The following is a 27,535-nucleotide window of genomic DNA, read 5'->3' on the forward strand; positions in this document are numbered from 1 at the left end:
AAATTAAATTTGTTAAATTAACCTCTTCTATTAATTTTTTGTTGATCAATGTAATTATTTCCGAACCGGTGTCTATCATAATTTTAATCGGTTTGCCGTTGATAAAACCATCTACAAACTTTAAATTTACTCCACTTCTTTTATCATTATTTCCTGCCAATTTAATAAATTCCTTCGGGTGACAAAAAATTCCTGTTTTTTTTTGTATCTAGTGAGCGCCTTCGTGAAAAGACGCTTGCTGTTCTTCTGTGCTCCTTCTTCCGTCGCTCTGTCTTTCGTCCTCATATTCTTCTATTTGTGTGTTGTAGATCTCTCTTCTATTTTCTCTTGGTCTGTTGGACCCGTACCGATTTCCACGATTTTCTTGTTCATTTCGTCTACTATTATTTCTGTTTTCTTGATAATATGTGTGAGTGTTATTTCTATTTTGGTTTTCTTGATATCTGTCCTCGTTCCATTGCCGATTCTTTGTTCATAATTTCCTCTTCCGTTGTCATTTTCGTTTTCACTTCTGGGAATAAATTCTCTTTTTGTGTAATCTCTCCTAAAGTTTTGTCCTCTATCTCTATAGTCTTGATTTTCGCGTTGTCTATAATTTTCTTCCGATCTTCTTATTTTTCTTTCTCTCAGTTTTGCTTCTCGTATTTGTAGGAATTCGGCATAAACTGTCGATATTTTTGTAGTTTTGTTAAAGTTATGTGATATTCTAGGGTATCTTCAAAATATCTGGCTATCAGTTCTACCAGCTGTTCGGAAGAATACTTGTATTGCAGGTGTTTTGCATTGTTGTATAATTGTAGTGCGTATGTTTTTTCTGAAATACCCATTTTATCATGGTATCTCCCATTTTGTAACTCTTTGTTTATTTCTAGCTATTGTATTTTCCCCCAGAAATAACTCAAAAACTTTTGTTCGAATGTATGTCAATTGTCAAATTCTTCTTCTTTGATGTTAAACCTCGCCTTATCTTTAAGATGGTTCTTATCGTTTCTTTTGCTGTTTCAAAATTACCGATGTATTGAATTTTCTTTTTTAAATTATTTAACTGGGTGTAACATTTTTACGTCCCCGCCAAATTGTATTTTTATATAACCGGAACTTTGGATGAGTATTTCTCTCCTGTCTCCCGTCTCTCGTTGTTTTCTGATATCATCAATCAGTTTTTCATTATTTCGGCATCTTTCTTCTATCTCTTTCTTGTCTTCTTGAAGAGCATTTTCAAATTTTGTTTCCAATTTATTTTCTAAATTTTCTAATTTCTTCATTTGAATTTTGATTTCTTTAATCTCTATTTTTTGTTTCTCACTTTTTTCTACTATCTCCTCGATTTTCTGTACCATTTCCTTCTTAATACTCTCTATATTTCTGTTGTTTTCTTCTAAGGCTTGTTTTGTCTCTTTTTGATTTTCTTTGATTATTTGTTTTGTTTCATCCATTTTTCTGTTATTTTCATCCATTGTCTGTTTCATGTCACGCTGATTTTCATCCATTTTCTGCATCATCATTTGTAACAATTTTTTCATACCTGAATCCCTCTTTTTCGGTCTCCATGGTTGTTGTTTCTAAGTTTGCGTTTTGTGTTTTACCTTCCAAACGTTTGCTTCTCGTCGTAGACATTTGTTTTTCTCTTGAAATATTATCTCCGCCAAATACGAAACTTTTAATTTCCTCTATTTGATGCAAAAAGGAAAAATTTTCCGTTCACCAAAATATAAACAATTGTCAAAATTCAAATCAATCAAATATAATGTATATATGTGAAAATTGTACCTAGAGAAAAATAAATAAAAAAAAATATTTCATAAACTTTCAAATATATCAACTTTTTCCGACGGGCAAATAAATTTTCAATCACCTGTTTTTCCGTTTCCTATCCTTTCAAATTTACAACTAGAGATACTTTCATGCCACACGTTGGTTCGCCATTTTATTATGATCTGCTCTTTCTTACTTTTAAATTAAACTTTTAATTTATTTAATTACTTTTATTAATTCCTTAATGAATTATCTAACTGTCGCAAATCACAGTGGCGCACCGAGGGGAGGGTTTTGGGGGTTAAACCCCCCCCCCCAGGACCCTATTCCGACACTGTTACTTACACATTTTAAGGACTCAAAATGGAGGTAACATCATAAAAAAAAATTTGGTGACCAACCAAAACCCCCCCCCCAGAGGTAAATTCTAGGTGCGCTACTGGATCATATAAAAAAACAATCTCAGGGTGACATTTTATAAAAATAATAAATCAGCTTAGGTTATACTTATATTTTCTCTTGGCTTCAAATATCTCCTAATTGTTCCTTCTCGGGATAAAATAAAGAAAGGAAATAAATAGAAATAACATAAATATACAAATACAAATATCTTTTATTGTCAAAAGAAATAATATGAAAATTTTTAAATATTGCAATTTTTGTTCATATGTTTTTGTACAAACAAATTTGAATGTTATAAAAAGAAACCTTTTAAATTTATTACGCAATATTTATAATTATCCTTTGAAGTAAAAAAAAACTTTTATAAACTTGATGGTATCTTAAATAGCGATAATTTTTGTTCTGCTGATAGTATAGAATCTTTTATTTGAAACATACAAAAAAAATTATACCATAAAAATTATTGACTGACCTTTTAACTCACACACGCCGATGTCTTCTTTCGACTAGAACAGCTCCCCCTTGTTGATTATGTTAGGCTACAAATCAAAGCCTTCTCCGTTCTAAGTGTCCACCTGTCAGCATACCAGCAAACTCTTTCTCCAAAAACACGAGCAGGCCTCTTTTACCAGTACTCGTTCAACAAACTCCAAAATTCTCTCTTCTCTTTCATATATTAACAATCTTTCACTTGGACTTTATATAATCCAGGAGGTATTCGACTTTTCAGCTTGGATCTATCTCTCGTTCCACCTTTCAGCCAATCACTTCTAATTATTTAATTACTGGCACTTGTTTCTAAATTGACTACACAAAACTTCGACTGCTTCTTTCCGATCACCAATACCTAATAATCTTTTTTTTTCAAACTTTTAAAACATTCACTCTCTTTTTCTCCATTCCAAACTCGCTAACCAATCAGAAAATTTCTATGTCCCGCCTCTTAATTGATATCAGAAAAACCCAAGCATCGCTTGTAAACAAACTCTTTGAAAATGATAACGGTTTTTTGTAACTTACTTTCTAAATATAATAACTAGGTACCTGGCGGCTTTTGACCTTTCCAGCGAAACAAAAAAACAAAGACTTTTAAAATATTATATCTACAAATATCGGGAAACAATTGTCTATTCACTTTAAAGTATTTACTAATGTTTTTCAGTCCTTCAGGGTAAAACTCATTATGGATAAACCCACTGCTTAAAACTACTTATAACAAATATTTAGAAATCGATGTACAGGGCGTTGGAAATTTATGTGCCCGCGTTCTATAACAAAATCAAATTTTTATTCCATATTTAATTGATAAAATGAATCATAACAAAATCCCCGCCTTGATTTGAGATACAAATTTTTTTTTAAGGGTAATAAAAAAATATTTTCTCTCAAACAACAAAAAAAAAATTCTCTTGTTATCATTTTATCCTAACCTAATTCTTTTATCCTACCTTAAAATTTTATAAATTTGTCTTTATTCGTGGTATTTGTACACATCGTGGATATTGTAAATTTCTCGTATCTTTTCTGATTCCACATGCCTCAGAACATAACTGTTTATTCCATTTTCATTGTGGATGATATATGGACCCTCGAAAACAGGCATTAGTCGTAACGCCCTTACAAGCACCTTTTCTCCCTTCTGAAAAGTCACTGGTCTTCGTCTTCTATTGTGACTTTGTCTTTGGAGATATTTCTCATTACTGCGCTGCAGCCTCCTCTGGACAGTTTCCAAAACTCGTTGATATTCCCTTTGCTTAGGATCTTCCCATGACCGTATTGGCATCACACCCTTCATGATATATTCCGGAGTTTCTTTGCTTAACGTATTTGGAATGGTGTTCAAGTAATTTTCTATTTCTGCCACTTTCCTATCCCATCGTCGATGTTGTCCATCTGTAACAATGCGAAGGAATTTCTTAGTCTCCTGTATAAAAAGCTCTGACGGATTACTTTGAGGATGTCTGATACTGACAAAATTTGTCCTCATTCCCCTGTCTTGAAGCTTTAAAGTATTTACTAATGTTTTTTAAAATCATGAATGTGTTGCTTGTGTGAGTCCATTTCAAAAGGTAAAAGAAATAATAAATTAGACTTACTCACAATCAATTTAATTTAACTATCCAGACGACCGGTTTCGCTTTCTACAATATGCAAAGCATCTTCAGGTCTCGATACAAAGTTAAATAAATGCTGAAATAATAAACCCATATTAGGGTGTTGTCTAATAAAGATAAACAAAGATAGATGCAACAGAACTTTATCAAACAAATTTGATAATTACAAGTTGATAGAATTGCACACCCACACAATTTGTACATCTATTCTCATTCATTGTCTCCCCACTGTCACCTTCAAAAATAAAAATCTCAATAAATAACACACATTTCATAAATATATCTCTAGAATAAATATAAATAACTTAATGGTATAGAACATAACTTTCATCAAACAAACAATTACATTACACCTATCTCTACTTCATTGGATAAAATCTGTCTCCTCAAGAACTTCCCCGTTTACTGTCAAACAATTACAATAGCAGACTTGAGTTCTCCAATCAACAATACAAGATAGTTTGAACCATGTTCTTTCAACCATCAATTAATAGAGTACCGGCATGTAAGTAATGTTTTATTTATTTGTTCATTTATTAATTCATTACAGTTTAATAGACTCTTTTACCAATTTGTGGGTCTTACCTTGTCTGCTTAAACATTTTATTCATTTTGAAAAACCACAGACATGTAATATTGGCATAATTACTGTAATTTATATAATTTATATCATCTATCTTTGTTTATCTTTATTAGACAACACCCTAATATGGGTTTATTATTTCAGCATTTATTTAACTTTGTATCGAGACCTGAAGATGCTTTGCATATTGTAGAAAGCGAAACCGGTTGTCTAGATAGTTAAATTAAATTGATTGTAAGTCTAATTTATTATTTCTTTTACCTTTTTTAATGTTTTTTAGTCCTTCAGCGTTCTATAACCAAATCAATCTTTGATTGATAAAATGAATCATAACAATATATATATATATATATATATATATATATATATATATATATATATATATATATATATATATATATATATATATATATATATATATATATATATATATGTATATGTATATATATATATGTATATGTATATATATATATATATATATATATATATATATATATATATATACATCCTACTATCATTTTCGCATCGATACATTATGCTTTTACCATCAATTTAGCATCGTCTTGCAAAGTAGCATCTGTATATCGACGCTACTTTACAAGACCTTAATAACTTTTTTCCTGTACTTGTTACAAGAATTTTAACCATCTCATTGATTAGAGTTTTGATACCGTGCTGGTATATTAAAATATCCGCTTTCTCTTTTTATCCCTTACTGAGTTATCTAAGTTTATTCCAGAAAATGTTTGAGTCTAAAATGATGGTACAGTGAAAATATTATATATATATTTAGTTCAGGGTTTTACCGTTTACTCGCTGCCATTATATACATGAAAATGTATATCCCACTTTCATTATCAATCATTTTCGCATCAGAAATTTGGCATCGTTGTTGGATATAATATTACCCACAACGAAATAGTAAATTTAAGAATATATATATTTTTTTCATTCACAAATCATTCTGGCATCATGATTGGATAAAAGTAATTGGTTATGATATATTGCAACTACCTATTGTATCTTCGCTCCAATTGGTCCAGTCGCGACGTACAGCGCCTCAAATGATAGGATTTAACCAATAAAATATAATAAGACAAAAAAATCAAATATAGCAGCATGTCAAAAAGGCCTTAATTATATATCTTCGTTTCTATAAGTCCAATCGTGACGTACAGTATCTCAAATGACAGGATTTAACCAATTGAAAACGATGAAATAAAAAAATGAAATACAGCAACATGTCAAATGGGCCGTAGTCACGTATCTTCGGTCTTATTAGTCCAATCGTGACGTGTAGTACCTCTAATGATAGGATTTAACATAAAGAATACAATGGGATAGAGAAATCAAATGCAGAACAATGTCAAAAGGGCCTTAGTTGTGTATCTTTAGTTCTATTAGTCCAATGATGACGTGCAGTACCTCAAATGAAAGGATTTAACAAATAAAATACAATGAGGTATAAAAATTAAATGGAGTAGCATGTCAAAATGGCCTTAGTTATGTATCTTCGGTCCTATTAGTCCAATCGTGACGTACGATACCTCAAATGATAGCACTTAACCAATAGAATACAATGACATAGAAATCAAATACAGCATCACGTCAAAAGGGCCTTAGTTACGTATCTTCGTTTTTAGTGGCCCAATCGTGACGAACAGTCCTCAAATGAGAGGATTTAACCAATCGAATACAATAAGATAGAAAAATAAATACATCAGCTTGTCAAAAGGGCCTTAGTTATGTATCTGCGGTCCTATTAGTCCAATCGTGACGTTTCGTACCTCAAATGATAGAATTTAACTAATAGAATACAATGAGATATAAAAATTAAATAGAGTAGCCTGGCAAAAGGGCCTTAGTTGTGTATCTTCAATCCTATTAGTCCAATCGTGACGTATAGTACCTCAAATGATACCATTTAACCAATAGAATACTACGACGTAGAAATCAAATACATCAACACGTCAAAAGGACCTTAGGTATATATCTTTGTTCCTATATATGTTATGTCAAAAGAGCCTTAGTTGCGTATCTCCGGTCCTATAGGTCTAATCATGACATATGGAGCCTAAAATGATAGGATTTAACGGATATAATACGATGGTGGAGAGAAATTAAACATGACGGCATCTAATAACACCTTAAACAGGCAGCAATAAAACGAATTAACGCACAGAGGTGTGTGGCATATTACGTGACAGGATTTAGCGAATACCATACGATTACGTCGTACATCTCTTTGCATACGTCCACTTTTAGTTAACTACTTAGTATGTATTCAGTACTTTGCTTAACGGTGTTGAGGCATGGACTCTTAAACAGAAGAATGTTAAAAATCTTAAAAGCTTTGAGATGTGGTGCTACCGCCGTATACTAAAAATAAGTTGGGTGGATAAAATTACAAATGAAGAGGTAATACGCAGAATAAATAACGATCCAGAAGTTATACTGAATATAAAAAAGAGAAAACTTGAATACTTTGGCCACCTGATGAGAGGACAAAAGTACACATTCCTACAAAATATAATGCAAGGAAAAATCCAAGGACGCAGAAATCCAGGTCATAGAAGAATGTCCTGGATGAGAAATTTAAGAGAGTGGTTTGGCTATACCACTAACGAATTATTCAATAATAATAGTCTCCCGTTTTATACCGCTGTCGCGGCTTTGGGAGTATAGCAGGGTAGTCTGCTATATCTAGGGCCTACGGTATACAAGGAAGGTAACATGGCCAGTGCTACGCTTCAACCGTCTATTATTACCCCTGGTTTTACCCAAGGTACTCATTTTTATTCAGGCTGAGTCGACCTGGGGCCTATAGACATTTTTAAAATGTCTAGATGTTCTTGCCGGCGGTGGGATTCGAACCCCGGACCACCGGCTTGCGAGTCAAGCATCCTACCGCTTGCGCTACGCAGGCCCTGCGTATTATTCAAAACAGCAGTAAATAAAATTAGAATCGCCCTAATAATATCCAATCTCCGATAGGAGAGGCACTCAAAGAAGACGATATGATAAACTCGAAAAATTTCCAACGTTCACTGTTAGACATATGCCTTCCGTTCACTGCAAACATTTACTGCTCCTTGACGCTGTGACGAGAATGAGATAGGATTTAACAAATAGAATGACAGAAAACTAAACAAGACAGTGTGTCAAACGTGCAATGCGTCGTAGAACGTGAAATATTAGCGTAAAATTATATGATGGCAATAGACGGTTCTTTAATACCCAGCAAACGACTCGCGTTGTAAAGTTACATAGGCGGGATCTGTGCGAGAAAAAGTCGATCATTCGTTTTATAACCCAAAGGGGACCATAAAATATTCGACGTTAAAATGTGACATAATGTAACGGTATGACTGAAAACACTGAAAACTTTTGTTTTTAACTGTACGTCCGTGAATGACTTACCATTTTTTAAATAACGCTTAATATTGCACCTTTTTATTGTATTTTTTTCATCTTTCAAGATAATTCTTATAGGGATATATTTATTTATAACATACGGCTTATTACGGTCTTATTACGGCTTTAAGATTATACGACCTAAATGTATCTTGTACCGCACTGCTAATTGAGAATTATGTTTGAAATGCGATATTAGGTCCGAATATACGAGACACCAGTGATTCATGCCGCACTATTAAAAATCCGACAGGAATTTGCATTTCTATAAAAAAAATAGATTAATTTGTTTTGTTTATTAATTTAGTTTAATTTAGTTTAGTCGAAGAAGAGTTGCAGTAAAAGATTTTTCTAAATATAGGATGTAAACCATATTACCAATGCTTTGTGAAAGAGAACCAGTTTATAATATTCCGGACGACGTAAAAACACCTTATTTTAGAATATTGGTCGATGAATTGAAATCATTGTTCAAGAAACGAATTATTCATGTGCAGATGTTTTACTATAAAAACATGTAAAACCAAAATCTCGATTAAAAAAGTTGCAACCAGTTACTCACGATGAAACTTAACCCTATTATTGATTTTACAAGTGATAAAATGGGTCGACAAAAGACCAGTTTTAATCCTTACAACATATAAACATCATAGTTGTATCTTGGTTTAATTAAATGAAAAGAAAAATTATACACAAGTACTAAAACCACAAACTATTCTCGATTATAACTTAATGAAAAAGAGTGTTGATTTCAGTGATCAAGTGGCTTCTTACCAAAGCCCAATACGCAAAATTCTGAAGTGGTACCGGAAAGTGACAGTGGAATCAATATTTAATACCGCATTTAATACCGCAGTAGTCAATGCTTAGTTGCTAAATAATAGAAAAGGTAAAAAAAAGCGACAACCTATCCTTGAGTTCAGACTGGATTTCGCGAAGGCATTTGCAAATAAAGAAATGTTGTAACCCTCACGACCAGTTACACCCAAAAATACCATCTCAGGCAAAGCGATGTAGATAATACAAAGAGAAGAAAGTGTACAAGATGTTACAAAGTTTTAAGAAGAAGCATGACTAGTAGAAAGGCCGATAGAAAAGTTAAAAAAGCTAAAACATACTCTGAAGAATGTGATGGCAAAACTGAAATATATCTAGTGTGCTTCAATGAAGCACATTAAAAAACAATTTTACTTATACAGGAACTATTATTGAGTAAAAACGTATTGTGGCTCAAGTGGCCTTATAGTATTGGAAGTCGTAAGTTGATAGTTTCCAGTAGAACGTTTTTATTGTTGATTACCTCCGTAAAAGTGAGTTATATTATTTATAAAGAAATGGATGTAAATAATATGCCTTCGACATCTAAAAAAGGTAGATGTGAACATAAACGTAGATTAAGTAGTATTTAAATGGGAATAAGCCACAATTAAAGGTTAAAGTACGTTTATTGACGTTTCAATTTCCACTTCGGAAATCCACTTTCAGAAATCGGAAATTTTGAAACGTCAATAAACGTACTTTAACCTTTAATTGTGGCTTATTCCCATTTAAATAGTAATTACTTTAAAATGCCACAAGAAAATAGCTTCAGAACAATAAACGCAGATTGACCACTGCTGAATTACAATCATTGTTAGAAGCATCTGGCGAGGACGATGTAAATTAAATGAATGGTGGAAGTGACTCTGATTGACTCTGACCAAATATTTGCACAAAGTCGTTCAGAAAAATCGAGGATTGCGTTTTGGAAAGAGACAACACAAACAGAATTTAAGACTTTTCTCGGGCGTATGTTCCATATGGGGACAACTAAGATGAACCGTCTGAATGACTACTGGAAAAGTATGGGTAACTTCTATAATAGTGTTGACTTGACTAGACAATTGCTCATAGCCCATATTAAGAAATAACCGAATAGACAATCCTTACTTGTCAAAGAAACTAAAATAACGTGAAGTGGTCTAAAAACTAAAAAGTCCCCTATTGAAACTGGTTTTTAATAATAAATTTAATAATATGTTAAAGTTTCTTTAATATACTCTAAAACTGAAAGCGCAAAGAATCGACTGCAAGTTACAAAATACTGGTAGAGTCATACTGTTTGGACAAGTACAGTTGTTTAAATAATCGCTTTCTGTGATAAACAAATTGAATAAATTGTAAAATATTTTTTGATCTGCTTGATATTTAGCACATCATAACTCATCAATTGCCATAATTTCAAGTAGCTATATTACCTGTCGTTAGGCAAAAAACAAAGTTATTAACATTTATAAATTACTACAAACATAATATCTTAGAGTTTACGGTTTTTTGGAATTATCTCAATTATTTATGTATTTAAATTTGGTATTTCTCTACATAAAAAGCTTTTTATGGTCTACAACTTTTATTTGAAATATTTTTCTTTAGAATGTATACAAAACGTTTTATAAGCAAAAAATTTTTTTTTGCCTTTTAAGATTGTTTAAAAAAACAAAGCAAAATCAACTGTACGTCTTTACGAATTTTTCGTCGGCTACTCCTCATACTATTTAGAATTTAAATTTCTGTATAAGATTTTTTTAAACTATTTAGCGAGGTTCCGTGAACTACTTTCTTATGGCATGGTCAAAGTCAAATATTCTTTTTTTATGTGATTAAGCCACAATTATTGGTCGTTATTGAGATGAAAATTACATTTTTAATTAACTAATATTTAACGTTTTGATTTCCACTATTATTTTACAATAACTTTATTTATTGTACAAATTATGTAAACATGTGTATACACATTTTGTACAAAAAAACGTTTTTTGAGAACGATTTCCGGAATGGAAATCAAAATTTCAAACATTTACACGATCACAACCAATAATTAAGGCCTTAATCCCATAAAACCATAATATTTATCTCAAACTATTCATCGATAGCTTCGACTAAACAGGTTGTAAATTGAAATTTATGTAAAATATTCCCCTACACGATTCTCTGGGCAAAAATATCTAGGTTGAATAAATATAAAGTGGGGTTATAATAATATGTTAGTTTAAAATGTTTAATTTATATATAGTTAATGATTTAAGTTTATATTCTGATCTGAAAAGCCTAAATGTCGATAAAATTCTCGCTAGAAAAGTAAAGAATTCTCTAGAATACCGAATTTAACCTTTGTTTATGGTAGAACGTTCTCGAATATGGTTATGTCTATGGACATAATCGAACATATACTGTTTCGAGAACATTCATATGGAGGAAATGGAACAATTCTAATAGCATTTCTTGCCAGATGGTTCTGGAAGATTGAAAAGGTATAAATACTCGGTGATTTGGATTCAAAATGGCCAGTCAGTTAGTAAGAAAGTTAGTTAGAAGACAGACACATTTAGTTAGCGAAGTCAGTTGTTCAATAAGTTCAAGATCGTCAGTCAGAAGGTCCAGATGTTCAATATAATAAGTTCAATGAAGATTAAGAAACAGTATAAAGATAATATTATTGAAGATTAAAAATTATGTTATGTAAAAATGGTAATTGGATAATGGAAGGAAGTATTAATTGAAAATTAAAATTATATAATATATTTGGTGATTGGATATTGGTATATTGAAAAGAAGAATAAATATAAATGCTGTTAAGAAGAAAAATATTTTAAATTGGTGGAAGCTGATAATTGGAAAAAGTAATTTCACAAAAACAAGGATAACCGAAGCTGAGAACGAAGACATTGAGTGGTGATTAAAATCTTTATTTTGGAGAACAGTTTCATTTAGGCGTTCAGTGACAGAAAGGTACAAAATTTTGTTAATATAATTTAGATAGTGCCATAATTATTTCAATTTTAAAGATAGTTTGTTTAAATTTTACATTGTCTATATAATTAATTAGTTTCATAAGAATTTCAATTTAAAGATAGTTTATTTTAAATTTTGCATTTGTTATGTTAGATATATATATATATATATATATATATATATATATATATATATATATATATATATATATATATATATATATATATATATATATATGCTGTCACTATTTTTCCGGGATTGACTCCGCGTTGTAAAATGCTGGTTTTCTTGAAAACCATTGTTTTGGCGACGTTTCGGCAAGGTCTCACTTGCCATTCTCAAGCCTGGTGGATCTACTTCTCGTCGTTACTCGATTAGTAACGACGAGAAGTAGATCCACCAGGCTTGAGAATGGCAAGTGAGACCTTGCCGAAACGTCGCCAAAACAATGGTTTTCAAGAAAACCAGCATTTTACAACGCGGAGTCAATCCCGGAAAAATAGTGACAGCACATATAGCTCCCGCGGAAACCTCAAAACAAACATATATATATATATATATATATATATATATATATATATATATATATATATATATATATATATATATATATATATATTATTAAAAAACACTCATTGCTCATCATTCACAAATAATATATCATCACAATTTGGCGCCCACCGCGGTGGCTCTCTATTTAAAAGAATTAGTTTGGAAAGATAAGTGCTCTCATATAATTAAATTAATTATCATTAGAAAGAAACAATTATAGATTTTATTTTTAATTATATTTGAACAAATAAAGTCTCAAAATGTCTCAAGGAAAGAAAGGTACAAGAAGCAAAAAGAATGAAGAAGATGTTGAAGTAGAAACACAACCTGTACAAGAGGAGATTTTAGTTCAAGCTCCACAGGATACTGCAGAAATGAATCCAGAAAGAGAGGAAAATGTCAATATGGCAGCTTTGATGTCATTAATGATGCAGATGAACAAGAAAATGGAAGAGAATTCAAAAGAAATCAAAGAAGACATGAAAAAAATGGAACAGAAAATGGAAGAGAATACAAAGAAAATGGAAGAGAATACAAAGAAAATGGAAGAGAATACAAAAAAAATGGAAGAGAATTCAAAAGAAATCAAAGAAGACATGAAAAAATTGGAAGAGAATTCAAAAGAAGTCAAAGAAGACATGAAAAAAATGGAACAGAAATTGGAAGAGAATTATAGAAAATTAGAAAAGAAAATAGAAGATAATAATAATAAAATTGTAAAACAAATAGAAAAACAAATGGATAAAAACTTGAAACTGTAGAGAAAAAAGTAGCAAATGAAATAAAAAATATACGGAATGACTACAAGAAAAGGATAGAAAATAAGAGGACAGAAGTAAAGAGGATTATTCAAGATAATAAGATAGATATAGAACAGAAAATAGAGTTGCAGAAATGTAACTAAGAAGTAAAAATTAACGAAGACAGGAGAAACACAGAAGAAAAATTAGACGATATACAACAAAATATCCAAATAAATAGTAATCAAATAAGAAATGTGGAACAGAGAATAGATGATATTTCACAAATGAGAGACATGGGGAGACCTTACTTAAATTTAACAAATGAGACTGGGATTAAATTCTCTGGTAATATAAAAAATTTGCATCCTAGAGTATACATAAATAGTTTAAAACATAAATTAAGATTAGTGAATAATATTAATGATATTAAAGATTATATTAGAATGACATTAAATGACAATGCAGCAACTTGGTTTGCTAGTATTGAAAATGATTTAGATAATTTTCAAACATTTGAAAATAAATTTTTAAATTATTATTGGGGTGAATTAGAGCAAGCCAAATTTAGAGAAGTTCTATATTTTGGAAAGTATAATTACAATTTAAGATCAAATATGGTAGATTATGCATTGAAACTGATAACAGTTGCAAAATATTTAGAACCACCACTTAGAGAGGATGAAACAGTCTTAAATGTATCTAGACATTTTGATGCTGATGTTGTGCAAACAGTAACTGTACAACATATTCAAACAATAGAGAGTTTTATTAATTTTATTCAAAGAATACAAAGAGGTAATATGGCAAGTAATAATGATAACAATGATATTAGGATAAATAATAATAACAGAAAAAACAATTATAACTTTCAATATAATAAGAATAATTATCAACAATATAGACAATCATACAATAATACTAGATATGGTGATAATTTACAAAATTTTAACAATAATAACAATAATCAAAATAGACAGAATCCTAATAACAATACTAGTTATAATTTTAATAATAATACTAATAATAATAGACAAGATTTTAACAATAGAAGAAATACAGAACGACCTAATTACAACAGACAGGTAAATTGTGTACGAAGGAATAGAAGCTGCGAAGACAGGGAACGAAATAGTAAAAGGCAAGAAAATGTGAGTAGAAGTCATAGTAGGGAAAGACATAGGACATCAGATCCAAGTGGTCAGATACAATCTGACAATTCTAATAATCAAAATTTTGTTCAGTAAACTTTCTGAATTACAAGTTAGGCCATGGCTATTATGAAAAACCTTCTGAATTTATTTCTTTAGATGAAGATAAAATTATTGAATCTATTAATTTAATTTATATAAATGCTTTGGCCAAAAATAAAATGATTAATAATTATGATAGATACTGGCTCAGAAAGTACTTTAGTCTCGGAGAATTTTATTTTTAATACATTAAAACTATCAGATATAATAAAGATTCCAAAAATTAAAATTGTTGGTGCAAATAAGAAGTTGGGTGAAATTGATAAACTAGCCAATTTTAAAATTAATATTCTTAATAAAGAAATTAATATGCAAGGATTTGTTGTCATGGATTTATGTGTTGATATATTAATGGGAAATGATGAATTGGAAAAGAAGAAAGTAAAGATAGATTTTGAAGAAAAAATGGTAACTTTGAAAGGGCAAATAATTAAATTTATGCAAAAAGATGAGGTGGAAGAAGGTATAAGAGTTGATAGGATATTGTTAAAAGAAAGTAATGATGTTTATGAAGAAGAAATATATTTTGATGATAGGGATATGTCCCAAAAGAATGTAAAGAATAATTGTAGTGAATATTTAAGGAATGGAAATTTTAAGCAGATGGATGCCTACGAGGTGGAGTGCGTACAATTGGAAGCAAGGAATAATGAGTACATAATGAAGAATAATTTTATTTGTAAAGAAGAAGATATGATAAAAGTTTTAAATTGCCCTGAAGAATATAAATCAATAGTCGTTTCCATATTGCAGCAACACAAGGGACTTGTCAATAAAGAAAATAGAATTGCACAAAATTATATCCATAGTATAAAAGTTAAAGAAGAAAAAGATTTTAAAACAAAATCATACCCAATACCATATAAATACAGAGAAGAAGTAAACAGAACGATTAATAATATGTTTGAAGATGGAATCATTGAGAAGGCAGATACACGTTTCAAAAACCCTATAGTAGTAGTACGTAAAAGATCAGGTGAAATCAGGTTATGTTTGGATGCAAGGAATATTAACAAGATCACTGAAAAGCAATTTGAAGCACCAATGAGTATAGATGGAATACTAGGAAGAATTACAGGAATGTCATTTTTCACTAAAATCGATTTACAGCATAGCTTTTGGTTAATATCTCTAGAAAGAAAAAGTAGACAGTATAAAGGATTTCAGATAGATGGAGTAGTATATCAATTCAAAGTAGTACCATTTGGACTTCAATCATCTTGCAGTGCTCTATGTAGATGTCTTCATGATATTTTGGATCAATATGAACATTTTGTAATTCACTACATTGATGATATATTAATTTTTTCTAAAACGGCTGAAGATCATGAGAAACACCTAAAAATTATAATCAACAGATTAGACAAAGTTGGACTAAAAATAAATCAAGAAAAATGTACATTTTTTCAAAAAGAAGTAATATATCTAGGTTATAAACTTAATACTAAGGGAATCGAAATGGATCCAGAACGGACACAGGTCATTCAGGAATATAAAACACCACACAATTTAAGAACTTTAAGAGGATTTAAGAGGATAAATTCCATTACTTGAACTACTGAGAAAAGGTGTAAAATGGAGATGGGATCAGAGAAGAGAACTAGCATTCCAAGAAATTAAAAACATTTTTCTGTCAAATTTAAAAATATACTATCCTGACTACACACAGCCATTCATATTAAGAACAGATGCATCCATAGAGAGATTATCAGGGGTATTATTACAAATACATGATGGGGTCGAATACCCAATACAATTCATTTCAAGAATTACAAAGCCACATGAAAAGGGTTACTCAGTTTCAGAATTAGAACTAGCAAGTATCATACACTGTGTCACAAAATTAAGATTTTATTTGTTGGGTAATGAATTTACTATAGAAACAGATCACCAAGCTTTAACATCTATATTAAATAACAAATATGGAAACAGTAGAATACATCGGTGGAGTCTAATACTTAGTGAATACTGCTTTGAAATCAAATACATTTCTGGAAAATCCAACATAGTGGCAGATGCTTTATCAAGGTTAGAAAATACATCACAAAAAGGGCAGCGAACAATAAAAATTGGATTAAATCAGTTAGTAGAAAGCACTGGATTATATTCCAAAGAAGAAATTATAAGAGATCAGATCAATTTGAGTGAAAAACAAAAAGTCCTTAAGAAAGATGGAGTTTATTATAAAATAATAAATGGCATAGAAGTATATGTAATAACTACAACTTTGGCAAGGAAAATATTGAAAAATTTACATAACAATTACATGCATATTGGTTCAAGAAAACTATGGATGCTATTTAGGGACAATTATTTTGCAAAGAATGACATAAGTATAGCAAAAGAAATTACTACCCAATGCCAAATATGTCAAATAATCAAAGAAAAGAATTTCAAAAACCAGAACACATATAGATCTAATGTTATATATGAAAAACTAAATACAGTTTCCATGGATTTCATCTCAAATTTAGTTCCAAGTCCAACAGGAAAAAAGCAGATACTAGTGATAGTTGATTTGTATACAAAATTTATTAAACTATACAACCAATGTTTGAAGGTCCATACAGAATTGAACATCAGAATGGACTAAATAGTTATGTGTTGATAGATGCAGAGAATAGACTAAGAGGCATGTTTCATATCAATGACATTTTTAAATATTATGAAGAGAATGAATAATGTTTTCTATACTTTTAACACTAATAATAACAACACTAACAGCTTACTGATAGATCCATTTCATAGATAGATGGTAGATTTCATTGTTGTGAATAAATTTGACATCATATTTGTTGATTTTATCCATATGGAAATTGTTGGTGCCCTAAAAATCATATTTTGGGGTTAGATACAAAATTGATTCTATAATTGTCTTTCTAAAAATAATATGATAAAGTGTAAAACTTACCAATTCATATGGATGAAAGCTTTTTGAATGGAAATAATTCCTAGATTTGTATCCTAATATCCATTGTAAAATGTAAACACACAACACACAAACTTCCATTTGACATGACAGTTTGACATAGACAGACAACAGGGATGTATTTAATAGAACAATTTAAAAAAAAATAAATAAAAAATTAAATTAGTTAATTTATTATATTTACTAAGGTATGTGGATAAGAAAATTATTATTTAAAAAAATAATAAGTAAATTATTTATTTTAAATTTAATTTTGGGGTATTGAAATGATATGAATATAGGAGAAAAAAAAATAGTGTTTAAAAAAATTAATTTATAAGTTATATTGTTGCCGAGAGGGGGCGTTTGGGCCTGTAGGACCCATCGCCGGCTCTGCGGACTTTTTCCTGTCCTCGGAATTAGACCAGGTGTTGACCATCTTTGCTTGTCACTGATAAAATGGTTTAATACTTCTACTGGTATAAAATAACGGTTACCGTGACAAGTATCTGTTATAGGTAACAGTTCCAAGGAGCAGTTACAAAATAACAGATCAAAAATAGAAAACAGAACAGGTAAAATAGTCTAAATATTCCTTGACTTACGGAAGGAATAACTTAGTAAACAAGAAAAATAAAATGGTATAAAAGTACAATGCAAAGAAAATGTTTCTAAGTGTTTCTTGACTTACGGAAGAAACAACTTAGAATGAAAAGTAAAATACACAAGATAAAAGAATAGAAAAATGCAGAAATATTCCTAAGTGTTTCTTGTCTTACGGAAGAAACAACTTAGGACAGAAATACAGATAAATGAAATATGTAAATATGAAACAAGGTATGGAAATATTTCTAAATGTTTCTTGACTTACGGAAGAAACAACTTAGGGTGAAAATAAACAAGAGAATCAAATATGGAAAAATAAGAATACAAATACTTATAAGTGTTTCTTGACTTACGGAAGAAACGACTTACAAATACGAAAAATCAAATACAGAAAAGATGTGGAAATATTGCTAAGTGTTTCTTGACTTACGGAAGAAACAACTTAGCATAAAATAGAAAATGAAAGAGACAAATGTATTAAGTATTTTCTTAACTTAAGGAAGAAAATATCTTAAATAAAATATCGGAAATAATAATGCAACAATGATTATGAAAATATTTCTAAGTGTTCTTTTGACTTACCGGAAAAGAATGGCTTAGACGCACAATTAAAATAACAAGTCAAATATTCAGAGAAATATTTCTAAGAGTTCTTTGACTTACCGGAAAGAACTACTTAGACAAAGTACAAATCAAAATATAAAATAGAAAAAGCAAGATAAATATTTCTAAGTGTTCTTAACTTACGGAAGAACAACTTAGACACAAAATACAAGAAAAATAAACAATCAAAATAATCAAATAAAATATCAAACAATCAGTACATGAACAATATAATAATGAAACAATAGATCAACGTATTATTCTAACCTGAAAAGGTCTGAATATACAATAATGCTAAAATAAAAAGGTATACAGAAAATCAGAAATAAAACAATAACTTAGTTGGAACAATAATAGCACCGACTAGGTCTACAGTAGAAGAGGCAAGCTCGACTGATCGATGAGAGAAAATCTACCTGCTTTTATGTAAAACAAATCCTTTGTTTTACGTAACGAAAGTGGAATTTCCCTGCATCGAATCAATTAGAAATTTGGATTTGGCCAACCTTGGAATTCCCAAGTATTTTGACCGATATCCAAATTCCTTGATGCCTCCGGCACGGCTGTCACGCCTCCGGAGGACATCCCTCCCCTCTGAAAGACCTAACGGTGCTAAAAGAAAATTTATTGATAAAAAAATCGAAAATACATACAGTAAGAAGTTTTTAACCTAAAAAAAAAAATACAATATAAATACAAATATAATACAAAAGATACAATACAACTACAATTCAAACTTAAGATATATCATACTTAAAATTATAGTGGTCCAGGTGGTCCCGGTGGCCCAGTTGGTTTGGGTGTTTTTTCGACCAGGCTACTTAATTCACCCGGCTGGGGCCTTACGACGTTTCAGAACACCTAGAGTTACTCGATTCGCTCTGGTGTCTGTAACGTATCGTAACAGGGCCCCGTTATCCTCAGCCGTTCTGTCAGGGCTACTTAATTCACCCTGAGGAAGATCTTACGACGTCGTGAAGATATAAGGTTACTCAGTTCACCTTGATATCTACACGTGTCGTCATAAACCTTAATCCTGCTCTGGAGGTTCGTCCCTAGGTGGAGGAGCAGCGCGGATGTCATCCACATGAATGGTCCTATTCACGTCACGGTCGCGGTGCACCTCATAGGTATGATCGCCTAGCACCTTCAGGATCGTGTGTGGTCCCGTTCATGTTGGTCCGAAGTTCCCTCGGACGTGGTTCCTCACCATGACCTGCTCTCCTTCGATGAACCTCCTGGCAGGTGGAGCGTTAGGGTTGTCAGGAACCATGTTCCTCGCGTATACCGTGGCCTTTTGAACAGCTCTGGCAACCCTTTCGTCTCGTCTGGCTGCGGTGTTTGCCAGACGATGTTCCCGCTGTGTTTCTTCTGCGCGCCGTGGAAGATAGCCTAGCAGAAGTTCAGCGGGTGTTTCCTGGGTGGCCTCGTTCCTCCGGGTCCTTAGGCTAAACATGATGTCAGCCAGGTAGGATTCCCATCTCGGGTCATTTACAGTTTTGCATCGGGCGCGGAGTCCCTTTTTGAGCTCCTGAGCTCGGCGTTCAACCGGGTTGGCCCTCTGGTGGAAGATAGGGCTAAGTTCGGCTTTGATGTTGTGCCGTCTCAGGAATCTCTCCCATGCGTCCGTCCGAAATTGGGTTGCGTTGTCCGTAATGAGGGTGGTTGGTTTCCCCCAGCGGCCGCAGATCTCCTCTTGGAGGAACTGGATGACATCACGGCTTTTGGTGGATTGGACGCAGCGGTACTCCACCCAGTTGCTCAGGCAATCTGTTGCCAGGAGGATGTAGCGATTGCCTGTCCCTCTGGCTGGTGGGTACGGTCCTAGTATGTCGAAAGACACTCTCTCCCAGGGATTGGTAGGTTCTGTGGGCATCACAGGTGCTGCTGGCTGTCGTGGCGCGGCTTTGGTCCTCAGGCAGGTTAGGCAGGACTTGACGTAGGTCCTTACATCCTTTGATAAGGTGGGCCAGTAATATATGTTTTTGATGGCACGGATGGTTTCGTCCTGTCCTGGATGGTTAGCCTCTTCCGAATCGTGGTAGACCTTCATCACGTCCGTCCGGAGGGATGGGGGTACTACCAGCGTCCTGTGATCTGGTCTAGCGTTGTAATAAACGGCGCCATCGACCAGCGAGAATTCGCTGAGGAGGTTTTCTTCGACCTCGTTCCTTGGTCCACGTTCGGAGATCTTCAGATAGCGTCGCCGAAACCGCTGCATACCATGATGGGTTTGGTGACTTCTCCGGATTTTGTCTTGGAGTGGTAAGTCGACCAGGTCGTCAAGGATGGGGTTGGTATCAGAACCCTCATCGACGTCTTCCATCATGCATAATAGTGGGAAGGAGTCGTCTTCCTCTGCGTCTATTGTTGGCCAGCTGAGTCTGTTCACTTCTTCGTCCTGATCAGTTTCTTCTCTCTCGGTGGTCGGATTCCTGGATAGGTAATCAGGAAGCTCATTCACTTTCCCTGGGATGTGTACCGTGGTGAAGTTGAATTCTTGGAGTACCAAGGCCCATCTGGATAGTTTGGCCTTGTCTTCCTTAAACCGGTGGAGCCACAAGAGAGCCTGACTTTCTGTGTATAGTGTGAATTTCTGATCTTGAAGGAAGTGTTTGTACTTCTTGAGTGCCCAAACTAATGCGAGGCACTCCTTCTCGTTGATGTGGTAACGAGTTTCAGCTGGCTTCAACTTAGTGGAGGCATAGGCAATGACTTTCTTGTCATCTTGGGTCCCTTGGAAGAGGACTGCGCCCATGCCGACGTCAGAGGCATCCGTCTGGAGGCAGAAAGGTCTGGATGCGTCTGGTCTGTGGAGTAGGAGATCTCCCTCGATTTCGGTCTTGAGACGTTGGAAGGCGGCATCTGCGGCATCAGTCGAATGTAGACGTCTCTTATTGCCCTTGGTGAGGTCCGTCAAAGGCGTGATGATGTCAGCGAATCGAGGGATGAAATCCCTCAACCAGTTGGCGGTCCCGATGAAACTTCGTAGCTGTTTCATCGTACGTGGAGTGTCGAAGCCTTTGATCTTCTCCACGTGTTTTTCCAGAGGTTGTGTGTTGGCGGAGGTGATTTTGTGCCCTAAGTATTCCAGTTCGTCTGCCGCGAATTTACACTTCTTTAGTGATGCCCATAGTCCGTGTGTCCGAAGTCTCTCTAGAACTAGGCGGAGGTGGTTCTGGTGTTGGGTCCAGTCTTCGGAGTATATGATAATGTCGTCCATATACACTTTGATGAATATATCTATGTATCCTGCGAAGACTGAAGTCACGAGCTTCTGGAACACAGTTGGTCCATTCTTCAGACCGAAGGGCATCACGGTGAACTCGTAGGCAGAACCGTCAGGCAGGCTGAAGGCTGTCTTCGGGCTGGAGTCCTTGTGTAGAGGGACTTGCCAAAATCCGCTTTTCAAATCCAAGGTGGTAAAGATTTGTGCTGTACCGATCTCTTTGATGGAATCGTGGATTGGCGGCATACTGGAGGCTTCGTCGACGGTGACGTTGTTTAGCTTCCTGTAATCCACGCAGAAACGGGGGGTGCCATCTTTCTTGGTTACAATAACCACCGGGCTATTGTAAGGAGATTTGCTGGGGCGGATGACTCCTGCGGCTAGTATCTCTCTCACCTCTTTGGCCATGATTTGTTTCTTCTGCGTGGAGTATTTGTATGGCTTCACGTTGATCGGTTGGTTATCGGTTACCTCGATGACCATCTCGGTGGCTTTGGTGGTCGGCTGGCGCAAACGGTCGTCGAATACGTCATCGTACTCTCGTATCAGTCGTTCAACTTGTTGGAAGGCGAAGGCTGGAGCTTGATGGGGTTCCAACTGTTGGGTTTTGGGTTGCTGTCTAGCTGGGTTCTTCCAGTAGATGGTGGTTCTGCAGGTGGTACCGACGTGTAGACATTTACGGGGTATGTCTACATTGGCCTCTTCCTGTTCTAACCAAGGCATCCCTAACACAACGTCGTGGTTCAAGGTCTCCATTACAACGCAGTTGACAGTTGATTCGAGGTTGTCGATGGTGATATTGACTTCAGCAGTCCCAAGGGTACGGGACGTGCTGTCCGTGCACGTCAGCTGAACCAATCCTGGTCCTCGTTGCAGGTTCCGTCTCTGGATCAGCCTCTGGTGGATGAAATTCCCAGATGCTCCGGTGTCGACCAAAATCTTCACACGGTGCTGGTTGATCCTTCCGTGGAGTTGTGGGAGGCCTGCTGTCGAGGGTCGCATCTGAATTGGGTTCAGTTGGGGCACCATCTTCACAACAGGGTTTAGTTGGTGCCCCTGTTGGCGTTTCCCTGATTCTGAGGCAGTGGGGGTGGAAACTGGTTCCTTGATGGCATCCTGGACTGTCTATTGTTGGGGTTCCTCCACTCTTCAATGGCTTCCGGATGACGTGGGGAGTTGTTGTTCCGGTGGGGACGGTAAGATTGTCGCTGCTGTCGCGACTGTTGCTGTGTTTGCTGTTGAGGTTGTTGCTGGGGTTTGTTCAGAGCGGTATTCCGGCGGGTGTCTGCTTCCATTCCCTGGGCGATCTTTAGGAGGTCTTCTTCTGTCTTCGGGATATTCAGCCGTAAGCAGATCGAGATATCTGGTCGTAGTTGATTCACAATTGTGATGCATCTCTGGTCTTCAGGGGTGTATGGGGCGAGACGTCTGAACAGGGCAGCTTTCCCATTGATGAAGTCTTCCGTTGGTTCATCCTTCCGTTGGTGTTCGCCGTGGAGTTTGGATGTGAGGGCTGAAAGTAAAGCGGGATCGTTGTACTTCTTCAGGAGGCGGCCTCGGAACGTATCGTATGGCAGGTCTGTATGTGAGAATTTCTGGGCCCATTTCTTCGCATCACCGTGGAGAGAATTGTCTATTAGGTAGTCAATCCATTGGTCCTCGTCGACATCGTATTTGGTGAGGAAGTTCTCTGCTTTGTTCAGGAAGTTGAGTGGTTGATTATCAGGGGTATTATTACAAATACATGATGGGGTCGAATACCCAATACAATTCATTTCAAGAATTACAAAGCCACATGAAAAGGGTTACTCAGTTTCAGAATTAGAACTAGCAAGTATCATACACTGTGTCACAAAATTAAGATTTTATTTGTTGGGTAATGAATTTACTATAGAAACAGATCACCAAGCTTTAACATCTATATTAAATAACAAATATGGAAACAGTAGAATACATCGGTGGAGTCTAATACTTAGTGAATACTGCTTTGAAATCAAATACATTTCTGGAAAATCCAACATAGTGGCAGATGCTTTATCAAGGTTAGAAAATACATCACAAAAAGGGCAGCGAACAATAAAAATTGGATTAAATCAGTTAGTAGAAAGCACTGGATTATATTCCAAAGAAGAAATTATAAGAGATCAGATCAATTTGAGTGAAAAACAAAAAGTCCTTAAGAAAGATGGAGTTTATTATAAAATAATAAATGGCATAGAAGTATATGTAATAACTACAACTTTGGCAAGGAAAATATTGAAAAATTTACATAACAATTACATGCATATTGGTTCAAGAAAACTATGGATGCTATTTAGGGACAATTATTTTGCAAAGAATGACATAAGTATAGCAAAAGAAATTACTACCCAATGCCAAATATGTCAAATAATCAAAGAAAAGAATTTCAAAAACCAGAACACATATAGATCTAATGTTATATATGAAAAACTAAATACAGTTTCCATGGATTTCATCTCAAATTTAGTTCCAAGTCCAACAGGAAAAAAGCAGATACTAGTGATAGTTGATTTGTATACAAAATTTATTAAACTATATCCCTGCTCAAGAACAAATGTTAAAACATTGAAATTATATATTAATCAATTTTCGAAGAAATAGGACCATTTATAAATTGCATAATAGATAACGCTACATATTTTAACAACCAAAAATTTCGGGCATTTTCAAGATCAACATGAAACATGGCAGCAACATATACCACAAGTAATGCTGGAGAAAACCGTTGTAAGAAATTACAACCAATGTTTGAAGGTCCATACAGAATTGAACATCAGAATGGACTAAATAGTTATGTGTTGATAGATGCAGAGAATAGACTAAGAGGCATGTTTCATATCAATGACATTTTTAAATATTATGAATAGAATGAATAATGTTTTCTATACTTTTAACACTAATAATAACAACACTAACAGCTTACTGATAGATCCATTTCATAGATAGATGGTAGATTTCATTGTTGTGAATAAATTTGACATCATATTTGTTGATTTTATCCATATGGAAATTGTTGGTGCCCTAAAAATCATATTTTGGGGTTAGATACAAAATTGATTCTATAATTGTCTTTCTAAAAATAATATGATAAAGTGTAAAACTTACCAATTCATATGGATGAAAGCTTTTTGAATGGAAATAATTCCTAGATTTGTATTCTAATATCCATTGTAAAATGTAAACACACAACACACAAACTTCCATTTGACATGACAGTTTGACATAGACAGACAACAGGGATGTATTTAATAGAACAATTTAAAAAAAAATAAATAAAAAATTAAATTAGTTAATTTATTATATTTACTAAGGTATGTGGATAAGAAAATTATTATTTAAAGAAATAATAAGTAAATTATTTATTTTAAATTTAATTTTGGGGTATTGAAATGATATGAATATAGGAGAAAAAAAAATAGTGTTTAAAAAATTAATTTATAAGTTATATTGTTGCCGAGAGGGGGCGTTTGGGCCTGTAGGACCCATCGCCGGCTCTGCGGACTTTTTCCTGTCCTCGGAATTAGACCAGGTGTTGACCATCTTTGCTTGTCACTGATAAAATGGTTTAATACTTCTACTGGTATAAAATAACGGTTACCGTGACAAGTATCTGTTATAGGTAACAGTTCCAAGGAGCAGTTACAAAATAACAGATCAAAAATAGAAAACAGAACAGGTAAAATAGTCTAAATATTCCTTGACTTACGGAAGGAATAACTTAGTAAACAAGAAAAATAAAATGGTATAAAAGTACAATGCAAAGAAAATGTTTCTAAGTGTTTCTTGACTTACGGAAGAAACAACTTAGAATGAAAAGTAAAATACACAAGATAAAAGAATAGAAAAATGCAGAAATATTCCTAAGTGTTTCTTGTCTTACGGAAGAAACAACTTAGGACAGAAATACAGATAAATGAAATATGTAAATATGAAACAAGGTATGGAAATATTTCTAAGTGTTTCTTGACTTACGGAAGAAACAACTTAGGGTGAAAATAAACAAGAGAATCAAATATGGAAAAATAAGAATACAAATACTTATAAGTGTTTCTTGACTTACGGAAGAAACGACTTACAAATACGAAAAATCAAATACAGAAAAGATGTGGAAATATTGCTAAGTGTTTCTTGACTTACGGAAGAAACAACTTAGCATAAAATAGAAAATGAAAGAGACAAATGTATTAAGTATTTTCTTAACTTAAGGAAGAAAATATCTTAAATAAAATATCGGAAATAATAATGCAACAATGATTATGAAAATATTTCTAAGTGTTCTTTTGACTTACCGGAAAAGAATGGCTTGAATCAATCTTGAATCCCATCTCGTATGTTTTGCATTAAAATCACCTGCTGCAATAAAGCGATGACCAAGCCCATTGAAATAACTAGAAAAATGTTCCTCTTTTATTATTTTACCAGGGGGGCAATACGTAACTGACATCGTTATGTGTCCTTTATTGAGTTCTATAGATATAGAGGTTGCCTGAATGTTGATTTCACACACTTTATTTATTTCGTGATGTTTTATGTTACATCTAATGATTAACGCAGTTCCACCATGACCTTTCCCCATTGGGTGTGGTGTGACATAGGTGCAAAAATCTAGCATACTAAAATGGCTCTTGTTTGTCATATGAGCTTCACAGACCATCATGATATCAAGATTATTTAATTTTATAAATGCCTTAATTTCCTTACTATGGTTTGTGAGGCCGTTTACGTTCCAATATCCAATTTTAATTTTGGGATTGAACATTAAGTTTTGATAACATCATTATGAGAAGGTCGAACATTTTATCCATTCTCTCAATGAACGACTAGTATTTGAGGAACTTGGCGGGCAATGAGATTGTATTTTCTCCCTCAACTTTGGAAATTGTTTTCTTTGGAGCTCTTTGTAAACCAAACAGCCTCTGTAGTTGGCAGGATGATTCTCTTGGCAATTTGTGCACTTCGCATCTTTAATTCGTGTTGGGTTTGGGCATTCGGATGACAAGTGATTGGCTGTACATTTTACGCATCGAGGCATTCTGTTGCAATATTTGTGAGTGTGTCCGAAATGTTGACACCTGTGGCATCGCGGAATTTCTCTTTTGGGATGTGGTGGTTCAACTTCAACTATTGAGTTAAGTAGTTTATTGACTTTATAAATGTCTTTATTGTTTGCATTAGCAACCAATTCTACATGGAAAAGTGGTAGTTGCTTTTTATCCTCTTTTCGTTTTATGTTGAAGATATTTTTGACTGAATGTCCTAGTTCTTCGAGTGCCCTTTTAATTTAATTAATTTCTGTTGAGGGGTGAATATTGCGGATAACCACTCGAAATCCACTGTCCTGTTTTATTTGATATGTGTGAAAATGCGTTTTTTTTTCTGTTAATCTTTTAATAATATCCGAATAGTTTTCAGGTGAATCTACTTGGAGTTTAATTTGGTTATTTCCAAGACATTTAATGGTATATAGATTTGGTATTTTTTCATCAAGCAGTTCGCGTAGCGGTTTTATATATTCGACATTCTGAATGAATATTGGTGGAGATTTTTTGGATTCGGCATTTTTATTTTCTTCTTGTATATCATC

General features: G+C 33.6%; 1 protein-coding gene across 3 annotated transcripts in view; it reads right to left on the reverse strand.

Annotated features, from left to right (window-relative positions):
* Positions 1-3,496: 3,496 nt before the first annotated feature.
* Positions 3,497-27,535, reverse strand: part of LOC140434725 (uncharacterized) — a 53,404-nt gene continuing 29,365 nt past the window's right edge. For all 3 annotated transcript variants that reach the window (XM_072523203.1, XM_072523202.1, XM_072523201.1), the window contains one exon: positions 3,497-4,050. In XM_072523203.1, coding sequence (XP_072379304.1) covers positions 3,629-4,050 — 422 coding nt within the window. In that variant the 3' untranslated portion in view covers positions 3,497-3,628. The remainder of the gene's footprint in view (positions 4,051-27,535) is intronic.

Source organism: Diabrotica undecimpunctata, chromosome 2 (assembly GCF_040954645.1).
Source record: "Diabrotica undecimpunctata isolate CICGRU chromosome 2, icDiaUnde3, whole genome shotgun sequence".
Taxonomy (NCBI): Eukaryota; Metazoa; Arthropoda; class Insecta; order Coleoptera; family Chrysomelidae; genus Diabrotica; species Diabrotica undecimpunctata.